This window comes from Larimichthys crocea, chromosome XI (genome assembly GCF_000972845.2).
Source record: "Larimichthys crocea isolate SSNF chromosome XI, L_crocea_2.0, whole genome shotgun sequence".
Classification (NCBI taxonomy): Eukaryota; Metazoa; Chordata; class Actinopteri; family Sciaenidae; genus Larimichthys; species Larimichthys crocea.
The window spans coordinates 23,877,984-23,901,324 of record NC_040021.1 but is presented as its reverse complement, the minus strand read 5'-3'; the positions used below and the strand labels follow the sequence as shown (position 1 = coordinate 23,901,324).

Sequence of the window (23,341 nt, the reverse complement as noted above, 5' to 3'; positions counted from 1 at the left end):
TATCAAAATAGGAATGCTTACTCATATGCAGTATACAGCCTTAGCAGCATTAGCTATATCTCTTAGCAACCCTGATTTGTGCCTTCATGGAGACACAGAGCGGAAGAACAAAAATTCACTGGGAACATATAAGCCTCAGAGTGGGGTTGGAAGAATAAATGTGTTGGCAGGGATATGTTGTGTGTGGGAACATAGTTGAGTTCAGTCACATTGTAATTGACAGTGCTAAGCGACAAACTGTTGTTCTTTGAGTGAAGCAATCAGAAGGTTAGATCAATAAAGCCTGAAGTTTACTTCTCTAACCAAGCACTTAATTACCTTATTCAACCCCCCTCACTACCCCAAGATATAATTAGATATTTGTCCTTCCAAAAAAGTCACCAAATGCCTTCAAAAACTAAAAAAGAGCTGATGTCGATAGTGTTAAATGCACTCCAGAAAGTATTAAAAGTAAATTCAAGTTGCGTTCTTCCTGATAATACGCCGGTGTGACCCATGCCTGGATCCAGAAACCTCTTGAACAAGAAAAAGCGGCAGCAACACAACAAGTTTCAATTAAACAGAAAATATCAAGAGATAAATCTGACTGATGTTTGTAGATGATGAAGTAATAACCACTGGTTTTCCTCTCTATTGTGTGCCAAGCCTCAACTCCATATCACATATTAATATCAAATAATAGAGCAGAGAAACATAGGCAGAGGACCTGATAGATTGGAGAAGTTATGCTTTAGTAGTTTTGTGATTAATTTTCTGTCAATTAATTTTTCAAAGATCTTTTTTCATTCATGATCTAAACTTTGTCTGAGAGCTTTTACTTGCTTTATTAATGGACTGGTTCAGTACATCATATGAGTGCATGGGGATAAGCTGATTCACAGTACACTTGTTGTGTTATTTATTAATTAGACTTTCCATCTTAATTCAAGTGCCCCCATAAATAACTGGAATTAATTAGATTAATCCGGCAGTGAAACAGATATTTGTGAGGATCACACAGGGTGAATGGGAAGCAGCTGACGGGCCAGCAGGACTGTGACTGAAAGATTAAATGTGAGCAAACCTGGGGACCGATTGATTTTTATTTAGAAGACTGTGGAGGAAGCTCTGCTGTGCTGGCCAGAGGTCAGATTGTTTTAATGAACAAACTCATTAATCTCCGGGCAGCTGTGCATAAAAAGGTCATGATGCATTACAATAGATTCACCAGAAGAGGTGCCATGTGCTGTATTCTGTATGAGATCGTGTTTCAGGCTAATTTCATGTGTGGTTTTACATTCACTGCACCCAACACCTCAGGTTTAGTTCAAACTGGCAGTGATTCGTCACATAATGTACATACAGCTGTGCATAGCCGACAATAATAAACACATTTTATGAGCAGGGTTGGTGCTGGATATTTTTGGTTCCCTCTGTGAGATGTCCACTGACGCTCCTAAAGTGGCTGATGTTTTGAATATTTTACATAATATATTATGTCATAGTCATCTTACAAATGTGATGTCATCTTTCACTGTCAAGTTATCAACATCATATTTGTCAGTTAGTATCTTCACATGCACTCTCGGGTCCCTGTTATGACTCACGCTGGTTGTGATCATATTAAGGATATGATAGGTGGCTGCTTTTCTTTAATCCATTAACCTTAAACTCAAACTTTATTTATTTATATAGCACCTTTTATGCATCCCAATGAATAGAAGTTGCATAAATAAATACAATTTTGCCATGTAATTAAAATGTTGTTCGAAGAGTTCGAATCCGACCTGTGGCTCTTTCCCGCATGTCATTCCCCGTCCCTCTCTCCGCCGCATTCCTGTCACTCTTCAGCTGTCTGTATCAAATGAAGCTTGAAAAGGACAAAAAAAAGTTAACAGGAATAAAAAAGTTTCAGAACCATGGCATAGAAACCCCTCCAAAGAATCACATCCTTAACATGGTGGTGGGGTTAGCACATCTCTGTGATCCTGGGAGCTGTGTTGTTGGGACAATAGCCCTCGGTTGGGTCTCCAAATTGGTCCCAGGGCAGGGATCAGACAAAATGCAATTCACAAAGACCCCCCATGAAAAGGAATTCAAGGAGCTGCAGGATCTCACCCCGACTAGGGAACCAGCCAGACCTGGGAGGGGAGCCTGTTGTTGATTGTCTGGTGGTTGAACCTTAGCCCATGTGGTCTGGCCAGGCACAGCCCAATAATATGATGTGAAGCTGCCACCCTGTGGGCCCATCAACTGCAAGGAGAGGCATAGAGGTTGGGACCTGGGCATGCTTTTACCCAGCATCACAGACTGGTCCTAGGGACTTGGAACCTCATGAAAGGAACCAGAAATGATGCAGGAGGTGGAGCGATACCAACACACACATAGCACCTGTTGCAGAACCAAAGGGGGCTTCCCTTTAGAGTTGTTCTAAAGGACAACTGAAGTGGCCTGCTAAATCTGCTTCCATCGCAACCTGATAAGCGAAAGAAAATAAGTGGATGGATGGATGGATGGATGGATGGATGGATGGATGGATGGATATCAAGGACCTAACCTGTGCCAACCTGTAACAATAAAATGTTAAAAGTAAGCTCCAATCAATTGGGTGATTGAGTTACATATTACATAGTTACATCTCTTTCCATATTATATCTCCTCTCTCTCTCTGTTATTGTCTCGAATAACTCCAAACAAACATACTTGATCCCTTAGCTTGCTCGATGTGTGACTTTCTTGACCAGCTAGTCGATAACTTTTTCTGCCCGCCATTCTTCAGTCACGTGCTGCTTTTCACAGTTTCACACCTCAGTTGCTCAACAACAGTCTATATTAAACACAACATTTCCATTGTACTGGAAGATCCGTTGGGGTCAGTGTGAAGTGAATCAAATGCCTGATGTCAGCTTCTTCATGGATGGAGAGTGTCAGACCTTTAGGTGGTGGCGATGTGTGAACAGTATGGATACAGAATGTGGATGAGGTGAAGGGATCATAATTATGGTAAAATTGTCTGGTGCTCTAGAAAGGGAGTTTTTTTTCTATTCATACTCTGTATATATACATTTACTTTCCTGTTCAGGGATGATTTGACGGCATGATGATGCCAGTTGGTGTTGACTGGCTGATGTGAAAGGTCAGCCCTGAAGCTTTTACTTGTCATGTTCCATTTCCAACATGTTAATAGCCACAGATGTACAACAGCTGCTGAATCTCAGTTTTTTCCACCACAGCATAGCCACAAAGAAAACATCAGAGGCTGACCGCACAGAGATACGTCTCCTCCTCTTGGCGAAGTGCAATGGGCAAAACAGCTGGTGTGCCTGTTGAGCGAGATGCGTGATTAACGGAATGATTCAAGCAGAAGTTGAGCTTAAGCTGTTGCTGTGCAGCTGGATGAATGAAGACTGGAGGTTCACAAAACCCAGAAAGAAAGGAAACAGTGTGGTGAATACAACCATCTCTTCCATGTGTTGAGTTGGGAGTCATGTCTAATATCATCCTCTCTGCATTTGCAGGTCTGCCACATCTAACTGCAGTTTCTGGCATGCTTTGATTGACAGCCTGAGCCAAAGGTGACATTGACGAGCAATTGATTTGTCAGGCCGGGACTCGAATGAGGACTCAGATGCAGAGTTTAGGCGGAAAGAAGCTTTTATTTGGGTCTTCAATAACCCTCGAAAGAATGAGGCTATAAAAGTAGGCCTGAATAAGGAGAAACAAAAAATCACTCCGAAGAGGAAAAACACTGAACTAGGTAAATCAAAAAATAAACAAAATCAAAATCACTCTCAACGAGGAAAACAACAAAGGGGCATAAACTAAGGACGCTCTGACAAAACTCTAAGCTAATCTCTCAGAAACAAAAAAGGGCTAGGCTAAGAAAATACAACAGAAAATCACTCTAACGAGGAAAGAAACAAAAGATCTCTGGAACTATGAAGCTAATACTAAGGCTACGAAATTACAACAAAAAATCACTCTTACGAGGAAAAACAAGAAGATCTCAAAAGCAAGGCTATGACTTTGGTTCAGGAACGAGGCTTTGGTGTACGCTGAGACAGATGAAACACTTCGGCACAGGACAAAGGGAGACGCAGACAATATATACACAGGGTAATGGGGAACAGGTGGAAACAATCAGGGCGGGGAAGACAATCAGACCGGTGACACATGAGGAAGGGCAAGTGACCTGAAACGAGAGGAGAGTTAACTATCAAAATAAAACAGGAAATGACAAGACATAACAAAAACCCAGCTTGACCTCACCGCGGTGTGACATGATTGAAAAGATGAGAATATTTGAACTTTTATGTGCATCTAAAAAGCTTCAGAAAACCTTGACATGCAGTACAAGAGAGGAGCGCACACTAGCGCATGTCATAGGAAAACACTGGTGGTCAGGCTGTTGCTGGTGCTGAGCTGCTTAGGAAGATATTTCAGACATCATAATTGCATTCTGGAGTTTGATAGGAATGATGCAGTGATGTTACACCTCAAATGAAAAGTTAAAATCAAAGAAACCTTGGATTTAAAAACGATAAAGGTGTTTATTTCTCCTTAACAGGTGTAACGTATCTAACATGAATGTGAGGGCCTGTTTTGACACTTATTATTTCTTATCACACCATTTCATGAGATTAAAAGAACTTTAGCTTACAGTATCAGCAATTCACAAAGACCCCTTCCATGAAAAGGAACTTGAAGAGCTGCAGGACCCCCTTCTGGAGCCAGACCTGGAAGGGTAGCTCACCCAATAATTTGATGTGAAGCTGCCACCCTGTGGGCCCACCAACTGCAAGGAGAGGCATAGAGGTTGGGACCTGGGCATGCTTTTACCCAGCATCACAGACTGGTCCTAGGGACTTGGAACCTCATGAAAGGAACCAGAAATGATGCAGCTTACTTGTACAGTACCAGCATCTCTGTGCCACAAACCCTCTCTCAACCCTGCTCAGGTTGAGAACTATCGTCCTGTCTCACTTCTTCCATTTTTATAGGCGATCGCTAAGCAGCTCTCAGAATTCCTCTCACAGAACAGTCTTCTTCAATCTGGTTTCAAGAGTGGTCACTTGACCGAAACTGCTCTGTTGTCTGTGACAGAAGCCTTGAAAGAAGCAAGAGCAGCAGCAAAGTCCTCTGTCCTCATTCTACTTGACTTATCAGCTGCCTTTGACATAGTTATCTCAAACATGGGCATCTCTGGTTCAGCTCTTTCCTAATTTGAATCCTACCTGTAAGGGCACCCGTTCAGTGTATCTTGGCTTGGACAGCTGTCCACCTCTCAATACCTCACCACAGGGGTGCCCCAGGACTCGGTACTAAGGGCCCCTTCTATTTGCTATCTACACCACCTCCTTGGGTCCAATTATCACTCAGCTGTATCTATCATTTCCTCCTGAGGACCCCTCAATCTCTGCACAGGTCTCTGATTGCCTCTCAGATATCGCCACATGGATGAAGACACATCACCTCCAGCTGAGCCTCTCAAAAACTGAACTGCTGGTCCTCCCAGCCAAACCTACAATACACCATCACATCAGCATCAGAATTGACTCCCTATGTCTTGCCCCCACCAGGGTGGTGAAAAACGTAGGGGTTATGATTGATGACCGACTTACCTTCTCCAAACATGTCGCCTCAGTTTCCCAGCCATGCCACTTTGCACTTTACAACATCAGAAAAATCAGACCGTACCTAACTCAACACGCTACTCAACTCCTGACATTCTGACATGATTTGTTTGGGCAGCATGAGTGTGTGTTGGCAGCCCTGTATAACCAAACATGTAAAAATAGTAATTCAAGATTTCAGCAGCAGTCAACATTCATGACTGCTGTAAACATGTTTATTTCTGCTGTGATGTTTTTAACATAGGGAACTTCTGGAGCCTGAGTTGTTTTGCAGTTCTGCAGTTTTTGGCACTTGGTTGTTTGAAAGAACTTTACAAACCACAAAACTAACTGTGACAGAAACAAAGGGCAGCAGTATGTACAGAAATAAAATGACACAGTCAAAAAGGAAACTGACACTCGCAGCACACTCACCGTGCAGCAGGGAGTGATTCAGACAATCAGGAGGAGAGCGTGAAATAAAATCCTGAAGGTTAATATACTTGACGTGACAGCAAGTGAAGTGTTAACTGCATGGGTTAACACTGTACAAAGTGCAAAGAGCAAGCAACATAGAAAGTTACACTGATTGTGTGGCCCTCTATAATGTAGCTCTAGTGTTTATGCCACTAAACTTGGAATACCCGATTCAAGCATCCACAATTGTGACTGGTCTCAGACTGGTGTCTCTTTCTCTCTCTCTGTTTTACAGGAGTCTTGTCTGCAACAGGGAATGGCTATGTCATTTATATGACCATCAAGCGGAAGACTAAGTTGAAGCCTCCTGAGCTCCTGACTGTAAATCTCGCCATCTTTGACTTTGGCATATCAGGTACGTTATTTGTGCTGTTGGTGTAGTCGACCAACAAAGTTTGTAGATTATTTGTTGTGACACAAAAGCTGACCCAGGTACATGGAGCTTTTTATAACATTGTAAAGTGTCTGTCCTTTTATTATGTGCAGGTTTACTGAAATACAAAAGGATGTTTGATATTTCAGTTTTCCTGCTAACTGCTAGCTCTGCCTAGTGCAACTCAAGAAAACAACCAATGTGACAAGAAACTGCTGCAGAGCCAGTTAATATGGCCAAGCAGAGAAACACTCTACAGCTGCCTTTTCTCATTCTCATTATCAGTAACAAATGCAACAGTCCTGAATATAAATAATATAGTGAAGTGTCAGTCAGCTCATTCAGGGCTTCTTCATACATATTTATCATGTAGAGTTATTCTGCTTTATTTTTATTGATTCCTATTCAGTGTGTCAGAGGAATGAAGTGATTTCATTTCCCATAGTTGTTTCTGCTTCTGATGAGATGCAGTTCAATCTGTTGTCTGCATTTTCTCTAACTTTCATTTCGTTTTTCTATTTCACCATAAAATCAGATATTTCTGACTCATAATCGCACATTCTTGACCTCAGAGGAATGCTTTGACATTTCCATTTTTATTCTGTCTTCTGTCATCACTGGATGCTGTCACATTATGGAACATAGGTTAACACATTTTCTTAACCTGTAAAGGTCATTTGTACCCTGTGAATGCCTCAAGAATGCCTCAATACAAGTATGATTAATGATAACAGCTCAGGTTAAATATGGCTCTACAGGCTCAGTGAGGCTGTACACATCAGAACTCTGTCTATATCTGTATATCTATGTGATGTTAGCATATTTTCACAAGTTAAATTATCTATTGATGGTGAAATCTGTCCAGGAAGTAATGTTATAATTTATCTGCAGGCTATAAATATATCAATGCAAATCATTTGGTTGCACATCAGTGTAGTTTCTCTGATTATTAGGTCTGAGTCAATACAGTATAAGACACCTACAGTACTTTTCATTCTGTCTGTACCTGTTCATTCAGTCATTTTTCATACTGCGTCTGATAATACTGATAATAATCAATAATCAGTTATTCTTTATGAGCTCTCAAAGATCATAAATATACACAAAAACACGAAAGTGATTCCACCATGAGGGTTCTAATGATCCAGGATGACAATCACCCAAACTGTCCAATCAATGACTTACTTATGGCTTTACTTATGGTTCCTTTGTAAAAGAAAAAACAAACTAAAATGCAACAATATATAACTTTTGCCCCATGGTCCAAATAAATCGGACTACAAGTGGGAAGCACAGCTCAATGCAGACGGATTTAACAATAATTTTGATTTCACCACATTTCACAGAACATTTCAAAACTGTCTCTCCGCTCTGCAATGCAGAGAATATGTAGCTGTACTGTATTACTTTTGACGAACACCATGACCAACCACGTCAAGCAGCACAGAGCAGATTGAGCTGACTGGAAGTCAGGCACAAAAGTGGCATAGCGTATCCAAAATCAAACAGACTACTTGTGGAAGCACACAAACCAAGAAAAATTACCAAATCTGAGCAGGTTAACAAAACCTGGCAGGCAAAACGCTCCGCTTCTGAATCATTCCTGCTGGGATACTACGACATCACAGTTGTGAGTTGTGCCCGGTGGGGTAAGGCAAGCTCGTTGATTGAATGTCTGCACTGACATTTGATCAGCGCACTACCTTAACTGCTCACTAACAAGGACCACGCCCGTACAGATAAAGTTTAAACATGTTTATTAGGAGTAACATTTGGGTGATATGCTGCGGGTAGCGTTTAGGGAGGGGGGGTTACAGGGGTGACAGCAGTTTTATAAAAAACTCCATCTCTGGATGCTGGTGATTGTCTGCAACAGAAATCCATTTAAGTTCTGCACACATACGGATGACCTTCGCAGAGAGGCATGATCAAAGAGGGGAAAATAGTTAGATATATACCTTCAGAGAAGCTGAAAAACATGGTTCTATTGATTGCACCTAACTTGAATGAGGTGAATGCGGTAAGACCCACGTATGTGATGAAGAAAATATTACATCTATATCTGTCTGTCACAGCTGGGCTATCCATATCAAATTAGACTTAAGTAGTGTTTTTTTTCGTAGACCAATCTAATATCAAGGCAATGTATACTTGCACAGTACCGCTTGTTCCCTTAATGTATGCATGTCAAATTCTGGTAGTGCTTGTTATTCTAAAGACATGATTTTTGTGGCGAGATGATGAAAGATGAAGGCTCGTCCACTCAAATGAGTCCTGCAGCAAAGCTTTGAGAGTAATGTCTGTCTGGCTTGCAGCTCATGCTGTGGAGACAGTATGAGGTGCTTCAATGCTGATACTGATACAAAGTCAAATAATAATGTTATATGAGTGTATGTGTGTTCGGGGTTGTGAAAAAGTGAAAAAAGAATTTCCCCGTTAAGGGATAATTAAAGTATCTCTTAGAACACAGTGTGCCAGTTTTTATTCACAATTCTTCTTATTATTAAACTGCTAAATACTAACATGTTAATGCAATATGTAATATAAGTCTATAGGGCAAGTAACAGGGCATCTTGCAGAAGATCTGGCTGTTGCAGATGGTCAAAGCATCTTTTTTTGCCATGCTAGCAGGATTAGAGGGTGGTAACTGAGGATGGTGAACATGGTAAACATTACTATTACCCAGTAAACATCAGCATGTTAGCATTGCCTTTTTGAGCATGTTAGCATGCTGCTGTTTTTGCATTTTGCTCAAAGCACCATTGTACCTAAGAGATGGAAGCTTAGCATTGTTTTCAATGTATAAGTACAGGAATATATCACAAGCCTGGATTGGATGCAGTTGGTAACAATACAGTACAGTAAGACAAAAAGTATATGTATGAATATATCAAGTTATTCAAATTATTACATCACACATACATTTAAAGTGTGAGGATGGGCATCCTCTCCTGCTGAATGTTACCACTGTACTGATGATGAAAAAAAAAGTACATAAAACAGAAAGGAAAGTGTAATTTAACATCAAATATTGATTAATAAATGAATGTGAGGATTGGTAATTTATGAAAAGTTATTAAAATGACTGTTGAAAAAGAATTTGCCTCATGGCAGTATATGTCATACATTATAATTCTACAGCACTATGACTTAATGAAATACACAAATATTGATTGTGAACTGTCAAAGCTGACAAATGTTCTGTTGAAGTAAATATATAAGTTAATCAAAGAGTGCTGTCATGTAAATACATTTTTTTTTTTTTTACCTTGCATAAAACAAGACGTCATCCTCAGTGCAGTAATCCTCACCAATCCTCACTGATGTGGCCTGTTCTCTAATTAAGCTTTCTCAAGGGACTTATGTGGACATGGTGCGCTTTCCCTGATCATCTTGAGACTGATTATAGACTAAAAATAAGTCATCATAGCAAGTCATCTTGGCAGATTACCATGAACTTTATATATTTAATATTTATGGTTGCCAAAGGTTGTTTCCAAAGTGATGTGGTGACTGCCAATCTTTCTTTAAGTATGACAACTACTCGTATGTCATCATTGCCAAGTAACATTTTGTATGTCAAAATTCTAAATGTACATTCACGACCCCTAGATGACGAGTCACTGGTGGAGTGACAAATCAGCTTTCCCCTTATTTCACCAACAAGAAAAATATTTAATTCAAGGAGCCCATCAACTCTCAGGTGAGGTGGTCAGACTGCTGGTCACTGTCTTAGTAATTTTAAGTAAAGGTAGTCAAGGATCACTTCTAGTCTCAGGGTTCCCTAGGTTTTCAGAGTACATGTAGACGCAGCTTCCTGCAGGACCATTCACCCTCATGTGTAATCAAGGAAATGGCGGAGGTTATGTGGCACTCCTCTTTCTCAGTATATTTTAGTCTTAATTTTTTAATTTTTAAAATGTTAGTATTGGCATCTTCATTTATGAAATCAACTGTGACAACTGTGACTCCTAAAGTCGGCTTCCAGCAATGTGTTTGGACTATGTAGCATTCTAAATAAATCAGCCCACTGTTGACTTTTAAAATTGGAGTTTACCTTTTAAAGGATAGGCCTGGTGTGATTTTTTTATGTTAATAATTGTCAACAAATTGCTTGGAAAGACCAAAACCTATCCGTCCATCTGTAATGATTGGTAATGTAATGATTACTAAAAATGGCGATGCCCAGGAAATCATTTAGTCTTTCTGCGATTTGAAAAGGTTTAGAGAAACCCTCAAGTTACTCTAGAAGACAATGTGGAAATGAAACTCATATGGGAAGATTGGAGAGTGACAGATTGTTGCCAGGAGTCAACTCTGTAAATATTATCCAGCAAGAATCACTTCCACGTGAACTGGAAGCCAGATAATAGCAATGGTTACCAGACCAAATGAGCCAAAGCATAACAATTGTCTGATTTGTAGAGCTATAAGTTTCTTTGTGACTTGTCCAGAGTGTATCCCACATCTCGTCCAAAGTCAGCTGGGATAGGCTCCAGCTCCACCGTGACCCTAATGAGGGTAAGCAGAATGTGTAAACGGTGTTAAGCCCCAGAACATGTGAGCAACCATGTGTGTGTACTTGCGCTGCTGGGTTTTTCAGTGATTCCAAGAAAATGTTTGGCTCATCATGTCTCATGCAACCTTGCCTCTAGAGGTTTTGATCTTTATCCCTTTTTATTTAGCTTGTGCTTTGTGTGCTGCAGTCCAGCTCACCAGGGAAAGGGGGCCATCTGACACACACACCAATAATGAGGCATGCTGTTTTTTCCCTGCTATAAGGAGTACACTTGAGCCTTTTGCTTAGCTTATTAAACCTTGTTGTGTGCGGACAGTAAAAGTAGAGGTCCAGGGCCTCCCAAGAGATACTTAACTTTTTAATTTGTGGCTAGAAATTAATGACAGTATGAAGCCGCGTGTTTCCTGTGTTTGCATGGACAATACAATGAGAAGAATTAAAGGACAAAGCTGGAGCCATGAATTTACCGTAGCATTCATACTTTCATAAGATGGGACCATGAAGCTTTACCATAAGACTATTGATTTCTGCGGTCAAAAACCTTTCTTTGTCACTTCACTTTATGCTGTGAAGTGCCATTTGTCACAAGTTGTCACAAGAGCTGTCACATGTATTCTAACTTTGTATCTTTTAAGTCAGAAATACTTTTAAAGTAGAAAGGGGCTATTGTCATGTTCACCACAAGCACTGTTTAGTTTAGTGTCAAAACAAAGGCAGCACATACTGTATGCTTGTATTGATGCAGCCATGAATGATGCATTTTCTGGTTTTGAATTATGTAACATAACTGTTATGTTATCTGTCTCTACATAATCTCCTATCAAAAGGCAAAAGTGACAAAATGTTTTGGAATAATGTCAACTTTTGCATTAGCCATTGGAACCAGCAAAGTTTTTCTATTTTCCAGATGTAATTTTGTATTTTGTTATGTGTGCTTGATTGAAATTGGCAAACTATTAATATATCTAGAAATATATTTTTGTATTTATTTATCATTATGTTTGTTTATATATAGTGTCACCTCAAAAATAAATATATAAACAAAGAGTAAAGCACATAATTCTCTTAAAAGTACAGGTTTAGTAATTTAAAAAAAATAAAAATAGCTTGTTGTATGTTTATTAGTTCAAATTGTGAACATGAAGGACATTGTGCTCGATCTTTAGTTGCAGTGTCAAGAAGTTGTAGTTCATTATTAATTTATTTATTAATATGATTGTGCCATGTGTGTCAACAGTGTTTTCATGATTCAATTTTTTCTGAGAAACTTTAACTCAAAGGTTTGATTTGTAACATATTTCACTCCATTCTCTTTTTGTTGTTTGTTTGTTTTCCTTTCTTTCTTCCTCTCACTCTGATACTCTTGCTCCTTCCCATACCTGGATGCATCTTGTTTTGTCATCCTCCTCTTCATCATCCTTGCCCTTCTCTGTCCTCGCAGTTACAGGAAAGCCCTTTTTCATTGTATCTAGTTTCTCTCACCGCTGGTTGTTTGGCTGGGAGGGTTGTCGTTTCTACGGCTGGGCGGGCTTCTTCTTCGGCTGCGGAAGCCTCTTCACGATGACTGTGGTCAGTCTGGACCGGTACCTCAAAATCTGCCATCTCAGTTATGGTACGTCAGGATTTCCTGAACATCGGAACTCCATCTACATCAATACAAACAAATCTTAAACAGATTTTTACCAGTAGCCCCAAATATGTATGTGTAGGCTTTGATTTGAATAAAACTTAGTAACTGTATGCAATATAGACCCAAACCCATGACCTATCCAATATTAGTGTGATATGTATCCAAGAACTGCCTCAAGAACTCCTAGTGGTCTCCTGACTCTCCAATAAGTGAATAATTTCATTTCTTGACTTTAACAACAGACTTGCAAGAGTAATCCCCAATATTGTAACACATAATTCTCATGCAACTAAAAGCAGCAGAAAGCAGGCACACACAGCTTCAACAATGAATGATTTCCTTCAAACTGTCTTCTTTTAATTTTTGTTCAGATTGTCACAAATGGTTGCACATAGTCAACCAGTTTGATTCAACAGATGTGATTTATGTGAACGTGTATTGCTTTTTTAGCGTAGAAAATATATATGATTTACTGCTGATTGATGGAGTGCTGTGATGTGTAGCTTCTGTTGGGTAAAAGAGTGAAGAGTGAATTTGGGGTTACTATGTTAATTGTTACTACAGGCAATCATACAGAAAATGTTATTATTTCCGTTCTTTATTCAGGGAAACCTTGACTGAGCAAATTGCTCTTTTACAGCAATGCCCTGATCACAACAAAACACAAACAATATACAATAAATAGCCCAAACGGTTGACAGTTAACAGTTAAAACAAGATCAAGTTAAAACAGGTAAAACCAGTTAAAACAAGTTTAAACAAGATCAAAAACACAGTTTAAAACAGTTTAAAGCAAGATCAGTTAAAGCAAGAACACTGTATATTTCCCATACCATGTATTAAAACTTTAAAATGGTTTACGGACACAAGTTTGTCTAGTTTCAGTGTCTCTTGCAGATGGTTCCATTTAGTGGGTGCATAAAACTGAAAAGCTAATTTGCCAGCCTCTGATCTTATTTGGGGTGTTTCTAGTGTCATAAAACCTTGTGACCTTGTGCTATATGTGCAGTGTCTAAAATGTAAAAGAGAAGTGAGGTATGATGGTAATTTGCCTTGTAGTGCTCTGTAAATGAAAAGGAGGCAATGTCTTTCCCTCCTCTCATGGAGAGAGGACCATCCTACACTCTCATATAGTTTACAGTGATGTGTTCTAAAAAGGTCACCAGTAATAAAACGTATAGCACTATGGTAAACTGTGTCAAGAACTTTCAGAGTGGATGGAGATGCATGCATGTAAATGATATCTCCATAATCTAAAATTGATAAAATGGTTGTTTCAACAATGGACTTTCTGCTCTTAAAAGAAAGGCAAGACCTGATTCTATATAAGGCACCCAGCTTAATTTTTACCTTCTTTGCGAGCTCAATCACATGTGTTTTAAAAGAAAGCTTATTGTCCAACCAAATTCCCAGATATTTATAATTTGCAACTTGCTCAATCTGGGTTCCATTTAGAGAGAAAATTCTAAAAACATTAAAATCACACACTCTTGATCTCGTAAAAAGCATGAATTTAGTTTTTGATTCATTAAGAACCAATTTAAGACTATTAAAACAATCCTGAACACATTTAAAAGCAGATTGAAGGTATAAAACAGCTTTGTCAATGGTTTCAGCACAGGCATATAGGATTGTGTCATCAGCATAAAAATGGAATTTGCAATGTTCAAGGGAACCACATATATCATTAATGTATAGAGTAAATAATAACGGGCCTAAAATTGAGCCTTGTGGGACCCCGTTTCTTAGACCTAGTGCCTCAGAAGTCAAACCATTTAACTTTACAGCCTGTGTTCTGTCAGACAGATAATTCTGAAACCATCTAAAGGAACCATCATCAAAACCCAAAAGAGAAAGTTTTTCTAGAAGGAGAACATGATTGACAGTGTCGAAAGCTTTTGACAAATCAATAAATAGAGCTGCACAATGCTTTTCAGAGTCTATGGTAGTAGCTATATCATTTATAACAGAAGTTGCAGCAGTAATGGTGCTGTGGCCAGCTCTAAAACCAGACTGATATGGGCTCAGAATATTGTTTGCAGAGAGAAACGTACCAATTTGCTCATTTACAAAAGACTCTAACATCTTGCCTAAGCAAGGTAGCTTGGAGATTGGTCTGTAGTTGTTAAGCTCATTTACACTTCCTCCTTTGTGTAAAGGGGTAACTAGCGCTGATTTCCAGGCTTTGGGAACAGAACCAGAAAAAAAGTGAGACATATTTGAAAATTAATTAGTTTGGGAGACAGGATTTCTATGGTCCAGGCACTGAGGCTGAGGTCAAAGTTAGAAAACAGGTTGAATTTAAGTTTAAAACTTGGATTTTTATTCTCTCTCAACACTATTCTTTTTCTCCACTCTTAGGCACATGGCTAAAACGCCATCATGCCTTCCTGTGCCTGGCCTTCGTGTGGCTGTATGCAGCTTTCTGGGCCACCATGCCCCTGATCGGCTGGGGAAGTTACGCCCCGGAACCCTTCGGAACCTCCTGCACATTGGACTGGTGGCTTGCACAGGCCTCGGTATCTGGCCAGAGCTTCGTCATGTCCATCCTTTTCTTCTGTCTCATCCTCCCTACAGGCATCATTGTCTTCTCCTACGTCATGATCATCTTCAAGGTCAAGTCTTCTGCAAAGGAGATTTCCCACTTTGACGCCCGCTTCAGAAATAACCACAACCTTGAGATGAAACTCACAAAGGTTGGTCAGAGGTTGGAGAAACGGTGTGAGAAAGAAAGAGAGGAAAGACAAAGCAAGTCTGCAGAGAAATGAAGGAGAAGAAGAAAACATTTCTGTAGTGCTCATAGAGGAATCTCACTAAGGACAAATCTGTCTCTATCACTTTGTGTCCTCAGGTGGCAATGCTGATCTGTGCAGGCTTCTTGATAGCCTGGATTCCTTATGCAGTTGTGTCAGTGGTGTCAGCATTTGGTGAGCCAGACTCAGTCCCCATCGCTGTGTCTGTTGTTCCTACACTGCTGGCAAAGTCCTCAGCCATGTACAACCCAATCATCTACCAGATCGTGGACCTGAAAAACTCCTCTACAGTGTCCTCCTGTTTTAGGTTCCTGAAGGAACGCAGGCATTTTAGAACGTCAAGGTAACGTCAATGGACAGTTTTATCTTTCTAGAAGTTATTCCTGTAAAGTTGCTGTGGGTGTTTTGCTGTAAGGAAACAGCCGGATGATTTTTCTGCCTCTGGCGTTGAGATGGAAACTCAAGATAAGAAGGGTCACATGAATGATCAAACTATTATGATGTATCAGTGGACATAATTAAGTTTTTTTTCATAGATATAACACAGTAACTGGAGTAGAAACTGTATTTTGAGAATAAGTTTCAGTACTTTTAAAATGAACATTTACATTCTCACCTCACAATCATTTTTATATGTACAGGAATATTCCAAGATGGTACACAAAAACTTCCTTAGGGTTCTAAATTTTCACACTGGAATCCACATTGGAGTCCTTTGCTGGCTGACTGGCTGCTTCTTTTGTAATGTTTGCACGATATGGGAACTTCCCTTTGGGCTTGGGTGCATCACAAGAGCGACATTTCAGACTGAGTGTCCTGCACTAAAATCCCCTCACAAGCCAGTGCTGCTCCTGGGGGCTTGCACGCAACATTATGCTTCTTGTTTCCATCGGTCAAAGATCAATGAAACTTCAACAACATTCAGCAGAAATAAAAGTGACGAAAAACATCAAAATTTAGATTGCATTTTAGTTTTTTGTCAAATCGTTCATGTATTGTGCCACTCATCAAATGTCAGTATTTCTACATAGCTGTGAAAACGCTTACATTTACAGTTTGCCTAATTAGCATATTTTGCTATGTCACCTTAATTAGTGTATTATAAAGTAACCATGGCAATGATGACATTGCTTGACAAACAGTTTGTCTGTTATTCTAAAGTGTCCCTCTTCTGTAGAGTCTGATTTAATACAGTAATAAGACAATGAAATAGTCTGCTATGTCTGGAGCAAAACTCAGTAAAGAGTATTTTATTTTTTAATATACCAACAATATCTGAATTCTGAGTGTTCATTTTATGGACTATGTAGTAGTAACACTTGAACGGAAAGGTAAGTGTGTCCACAGGATGTACTTAACGTCTGCAGTTGAGATCAGGGGCAGGAATTGCACTGCAGACATTACCCCTGTCTTTGATGACTCACTGCGTGTATCATCGTATATATCATATCGTATCATCATAGTGTATCATGTAGTAAATCAGTGAACAATGGAGTGAGGAATGTGGTGTCGATGCGTCTATCAATCTGTATATTTGTATATACTTTTTTTTACAAATATTAGTTAGTCTCACCCATGTACTTGTCTCTTCCTGCTTTTGGTCTCTACAGGTTCTACACTATCACTGGCTCATTAAGGGACCCTCCACCAGCCAAAGAAGCTGACAGCGAGATGTAGACAAGACACTTTAGACTTTGTGATCCTCTTACCTCTTCTGCTTTGGACAGTTTCCCTCGTTCCCTGTCCTCCGTGCCCTTCACTTACACAATCACACGCTGCCTGTCACCTGCTATGACTTCATCAACCGTGGTGGTTTCAGAGTCTCGCTACTTGTTTTTGCACCCGCGCTGGATATCTGTGCATTTCCCACAGCTCCTCACCTCCCCTTCCTCGGAAACACATCATTTCCCTACGAGGTTTTCCTTAATCTGTGGAGCTGCATTATCTTTACAGTGGTTATAACATACAAGTGACGTGTTGTGTGAGCTCTGTGACGCACTTTCTGCCAATGCTATGAAACTACACTAATACAGCTCGAACTTTGCCATCAAAGTCACGTGTCATCTAGGACATTTTGTCTATCAAAATTCTGTAAACTGCAGCACAAACACTTAATTTATGTTCGACAAGCTGAACTGCAAATTAAAAGAGAAAACCATCACCCTGACATGAGTCATATCAAATCAGGTTTGGGTGTACCAGTCAAGCTCTAAGTTGTATTTTTACTGTTTGTACAGGTTGTTGTCATTCGTATTTCCTTACCTGTGGTTTGTACGGTACACCAGAGATATACTCCAGAAGGCACTGAATCACTTAATTGCACACAAAGAAGTATTATGTGACTTTAATCAGGCAAGGTGAGACTTAAAAAAATTGCATTTACAGGGTATTAAAATTTTGCAGCCAATTAAGCTTATTTGTTCCGGAGACGAGGATTCTGAAGTGAGCAAAACCCTTCACAAGTAAACACACAAAGGATGGGTGCACTTTACATGTGCTCTTGCATTGCTACACACAGTCATTCTTTTGCAAATTGGGAGGCAGATATTCCCGAATCATTTTTTAAAATCCATTTATTGTTGGTCTGTTGTCTGTTTTTATTTCTTGCCACAACCATAAGGTTTCCATGATGCATTCAAGAAATAGTTTGACATTTTGGAAAAATATGATGAGAGCGATAACTCTGCTACAACCGGCAAGGCAAGGGTCACATGACCAACGGGGGTAACAACCACAAGCTGGCCAGTACTGGCTTCACCGTTTTCTGCCTACTTGAGTTTGCAGTGCAGAAAGTGGAATATTCAGAATTTATATAATATATTTTTTTTTTGGAGTTCAAATTTAAACAATTAGTCAAGTCTCAATTTGTCATGAAGGTAAAAGTTGTAAAATAAATAAATAAACGTGGCAGCTTTGTAGCATCTTTACCCTGGACAGAGATCTTACTAGTTTTATAAGAATACTGTTTTTTAAAGCATAACCACATAATATGCTACCTATAGAAACGTTGCCTTTATGATGTGACTGTTGCTTCGCAGGTGGTAGCATTCAGTTGACTGATCTTCTCATGTATCTCTTGGCAAGAAAGTGAAGAGATGTGTTTCCCAAATTATCAAGTGAAGATTTACTTGGTTGAATGTTTTCCATGTTGCACACACATGGGATCTCATTAATAAAAATATAATTTTATCGATGTTTAATGTTCATGTATGCACATTTCTGGAATGAAGGCAAGCAATATTTTGTTTAAATGGGCTTTGCTTATTGAAATGAGTGCTAATGTGAAGCTTTTTAAAATGTCATGTCAGGGAAGAAGTTAATAAAAAGATTGATGCTGGTTAGCTGGAGTGAAGTTGGTGGAGTGGAAAGAATCCAGTCTGAAGTCAAAGAGAAAGAGGCAGCATCAGGGTAAATTAAAGGACATGGGGGGTTCGAAAGTCTAATGTCTAGATGTCTAAAGTGGAGGCATGAAATCAAAGGACTTTGAGGGTTCAGTGTTGTGCCTAATGAAAGCACTCAGTTAGAACAAAGTGGCTCAGGTTCATAGAAGTGTGATAATCACCAAGTTCAAGTGAAGATCTGAGGGCCATGAATCCATATCAAGTTTTGTGATACAGGTTTCTTCAGTCAATACTATAGTCAAACAGTCTAACATCAACAATCTTGAATACTGATATTGGATGACTCTGCTTTCTACATTGTCTACATGTGGCAACTGCAGTATGGTTAAGGTTACCATTGCAGTACAAACAAGGTTAGTAAATGTTTATCATAACTAGCCTTCCTTTTTCCCCAGGCTCTTGGGGCTGATGAAGTCTTCGTCAACCAGGAGTTAAAGGAATTGGTAAAAGGCACTAAATTTGGTGCACTTAGTTTTTCCGTTGAGGAAAGTGACTATAGTTGAAAGGTGGTTATGGTTAAGGCTGTAGTACACGCCAACAGAACTGCCTGGCAGATGTTTGACAGTGACCAAATGACAATTTCTGTAATGTTCACACCCTGTACACGCTCTGATTTGCCAAATTATGGGTAAAAGAACGTGCTGAATCATCCGTGGACATCATTTCTATGGCTACTGGGCTTGAAATGTGTTGCTTTAAGATTTTAATACTTTGAGGGGTTGAGCGATTTGGCATTTTATATGATGACGATATGATCAACTATCAGAAATGTTTCCACCAGCACTTAGCGAGAAATATTTTTGCAGTATTGGACTAACCAAACAGATTTCCATGATAGTTATTTATTGAAAAGGATTTTACAAGAAAATATATATGTATCAATGTGTTGATATAAAAATACTTTTACTGCAATAAAAGATTTTATCACACTCACATTGCTTAGCCTTTCTTTGAAACATGAATAAATATGGCAAATATGGGCCCGGCTTCCTGGTTTCAATATAAGATAGACTTTAATGATCCCACACCAGGGCTCATATACACAAGGTTAAATTATGTAAAATTAAGTAAAAAAATATATAGAAAAAGTCATGAAGTCATGCTGGTGTTGAAGAGTCTGACAGCTGTTGGAATGAAGGACCTGTGGTAGAGCTCTTTCATACGTGGTGGGAGTAGCAGTCTGTTACTGGAGGAGGAGGAGTTGTTCATGATAGCTGTCAGCTTTGCTAGCATCCTCCTCTGAAGATGTGAATCTTCTTAATTTTATAGAATGATATGAACAGCCAAACGTCAAGCAAGTTCAGCAACACAAGACATAGCAGCCAGCTAATGTTACTTAGTAGTCCAACAGCAAGAAGCCCAGTTCTGTCTGTCCTTCAGCCTTTTATTTCACCAAGCTCTCACCAACCACTAAAAGTCAGTCCCAGATTTACTCTTGTCTTGCTTGCTCACTCTCTAAATTTCTCTTTGTAGATTCCTCTGTCTGTTTTAGTCTTTAAGCCTCTTCTTAGGTTTCTGAACATGCCCAGCCCTGGCTTTGGAAAACAGCAAACACGCTGTCCATAAAATGTGATCCTGTTTCACCAAAATCAGTGAAAACATGCAGGCGGATGGGTTTGCCTTTGTCATGCATAACAAAGTGAATCACCCACAACGCATTGTTGAAAGACCTGTCCCCAGCGCAACCACACTTCCTGCAACTGGCTGTATGCAGCCTGGGATTTTGGGAGCCATTTGGCTGATTCTCGAGTGTAATTTACAGAAGATTTGCAGGTTTCTTGTATACGTTAACATGACTACTGGGACTTTATGAGCACACCTGAAGAAGCTGCAGGTAAAACATGTTGAAGTAATTGAAATGTGGGCTGGTTCATTTTTACCTCACTCTATGTATCCCTGCAACCTACCAGCACTTGTTTATTACTCCATTATAACAGTCTGTGATTGAATACAACATGCTTGACAGTCAGCACCAACATCTTTTTTTTTGGAACTATGACACTAGTGAAGCGATGCTCCCTTGCTGTTGAAACATGGATGTCATTGTCTTGCTGAGCCTTTTGTAAACATGCCACATTGAGCCTCTTGTTTGCTTCCATGTGTCACCACTCTGACGCTGACTGTCTTAAACACCTGACACCAACCTCTATTATGACTGCTTCCCGAGTAAATCAGACACTTCACGGATTCTCCAGCAACCTTTGAATGCCACCTATCCTTTAAGTCTCAATATATAATTATTTCAATCATGTCACCATGCATAGCCACATTAATCTGGCAAAATGTTCATTCATGGTTTGCTGTAGGCTGCAATTTGATTCAAATATGTTCCCATTAAATGTGACCCCACCCATGAAAACATCTCTTGCATGCCTGAGTACAAAACAACAAAAGACACATGACGGTTGGACCTGGAATATTCCCAAATTCAGTCCAGCTTTGGCCAGATGGTGTCACTTTAAGAAGTCCTCTTACGCCGAGACAGATTTATAGCCATTTACAAAAATATGTAAAGCTAGTTCTTATTCTCAGAGGAGATCATATTGATTCCGATTGTCAATAACTATTAAGAAAGAGCAACATTGTGCTTTCTGTGGTCAACGTAGAAGAAACAATCTATACAGATAAATATAGTTCAAATATGTCATAACCTTGAAATTGCAAAAGACTAGTCTTTGCTGACCTGTCCATTAATTCTTCTCCAAATATAGAAAATGTGTGCTCATGCAAAACCCCCTAAATTTCATGAATACAGTCAATACTGTAAAAGGCCACAGTTTGTTCATAATAGGATTTTACAATCTATTATTTTACAAAATAATCTTCACAAAGCTTTTTTCTAATGTACCTGGACCTCCGTGGCTTGCTGCTTACATCTAAATACTTTGTCAATAATTATAAATGTGTTAATTCATAATATTTTTTAAAATCTTGTTTCTTGCTTCCTAGTTTGGTGGGTCAGATAATGTAATTTCAGTCAGGTCTGTGCATGGCTCACTTTTACCTCAAATTTAGACTGATACAACTAATATCACACACACAGAAATATTACAAAGGGTAGGGGTTGCTCTAAAGAAAAAAAAAAGAAATGATTTATGAAATCGTTTCACAGAATAAATATGTGAAATCCTGAAGTGTGGGTGGAGCGGCCCATTGGCCTGTTGTTGGATGGTGGAGACGGCAATGACGTCCTTTGTTTGGCATCAAACTGAATCTCAGGTATTGGCTGTCGGTTGTTTGGAGTCTATCTCTGATCAATGAGGATGTATGGGGTCACAAATGTGTTGCACATTAATACAGTTTTTACAATTTATAATGTAAATGACTATCGTTTCCCTCTTTGTGTACACATTTAATTACAGTTCATTGTTCTGATTTCGTACGTCACTTCTCTTCCACAAGCCACACAAACAGAAACAATAATGTTGTGTATGAATATTTCTGACACAATACCTTACAAAGGCATGCCATTATTCATCTACAGTGAAAAACAATAGACTGTTCCACTTCAGGTTGGAGTGGATTTGCTGTTTTATATTTTATGATTACATCATTTTCTCTTTCTCTCTTTCTCTGTTTGTTCATGCATTGACGTCACCTGAGGGTGAGTTAAGGGCCACCTCCTCAGTTCATGTCACTCCATCGCATGTCAGGATGACTGAGAATCATAGTTTCAAAGAGTGTGGATGGTAGATGTTCCATATTTTTTCTTCTGCACCAAATCTCTAAGGCACAGAGGCAAAGTGCAGACCCCATTAGTATTCTTTTGTTTACGTTGTGGAGTCTAATGTGCCGGTGGACCACCCGCAGACCCAGGAAGAGGTTTGCGTATCCTGAACAAAAGTCAATATTTTCTTTCTTTTTATTATTTATTTTATCCTTTAACTTTGGTTTGCACAGTTCCTGTGATTATGCTTTAGATATTCTGGGTTGTGGCTCTGAGGAACAATTATCACACAGCACCCATTTACTGACCTGTTATGCAAACTCACGTACGCCCTGGATGCACAGGTGAAAATGGTGGCAACCTGACAGTAGTAAACTGCTACATCTTCAGCCTGAACTCCACTGATGGTCAGAGTGAAGTTAGTCTTTAAACCACTGCTTGAAAACAAGCTGGAATCTCTGATATTCGCCGATTAGTGACAGAAATCTTTCTGTTGGTACCAGACTAAACAGCTCCAAACCTCCACGACTGGTCCTACATGTGATGGTGATAGAGTCTTTCAGAGCAGAGCTCACTGCTCCAGGCTGACTGTGTACGAGCCTGAAGATATAAAACAGCGTCATGGTTTTGTCAGCTTCATTTCGGGTGTTCATAGAGGAGAGGAGTTTGATTCTCTGGACTTTACCTGTGAAGCAGCAGCAGAGGAGAGTCCAGATGAGGACGGAGATCAAAGTCATGTTTTTGATGAGCTGTCAGTCATCCAGTGTTCAGTTAGTCCGGAGAGACTAACTCTCCCAGAGCACTGGAGCATGGTGCTGCTCATGCAAAGTGGCTCTCTATGGAAATGCTCTGACCGACTCCAGCTGGGACTTGCATTACTCTGATGATGCTGTTTATCATTGGATCAATCACTTTATCAGATTATTGATT

General features: G+C 39.6%; 1 protein-coding gene across 1 annotated transcript in view; it reads left to right on the top strand.

The window, feature by feature from the left end:
- Positions 1 to 19,541, top strand: part of opn5 (opsin 5) — a 32,711-nt gene extending 13,170 nt beyond the window's left edge. The window contains exons 3-7 of the mRNA XM_019276975.2: positions 6,304 to 6,423; positions 12,402 to 12,572; positions 14,952 to 15,286; positions 15,442 to 15,686; positions 16,954 to 19,541. Of these exons, the coding sequence (XP_019132520.1) occupies positions 6,304 to 6,423; positions 12,402 to 12,572; positions 14,952 to 15,286; positions 15,442 to 15,686; positions 16,954 to 17,020 (938 nt within the window). The 3' untranslated portion in view covers positions 17,021 to 19,541. The remainder of the gene's footprint in view (positions 1 to 6,303; positions 6,424 to 12,401; positions 12,573 to 14,951; positions 15,287 to 15,441; positions 15,687 to 16,953) is intronic.
- The last annotated feature ends 3,800 nt before the right edge of the window (positions 19,542 to 23,341 follow it).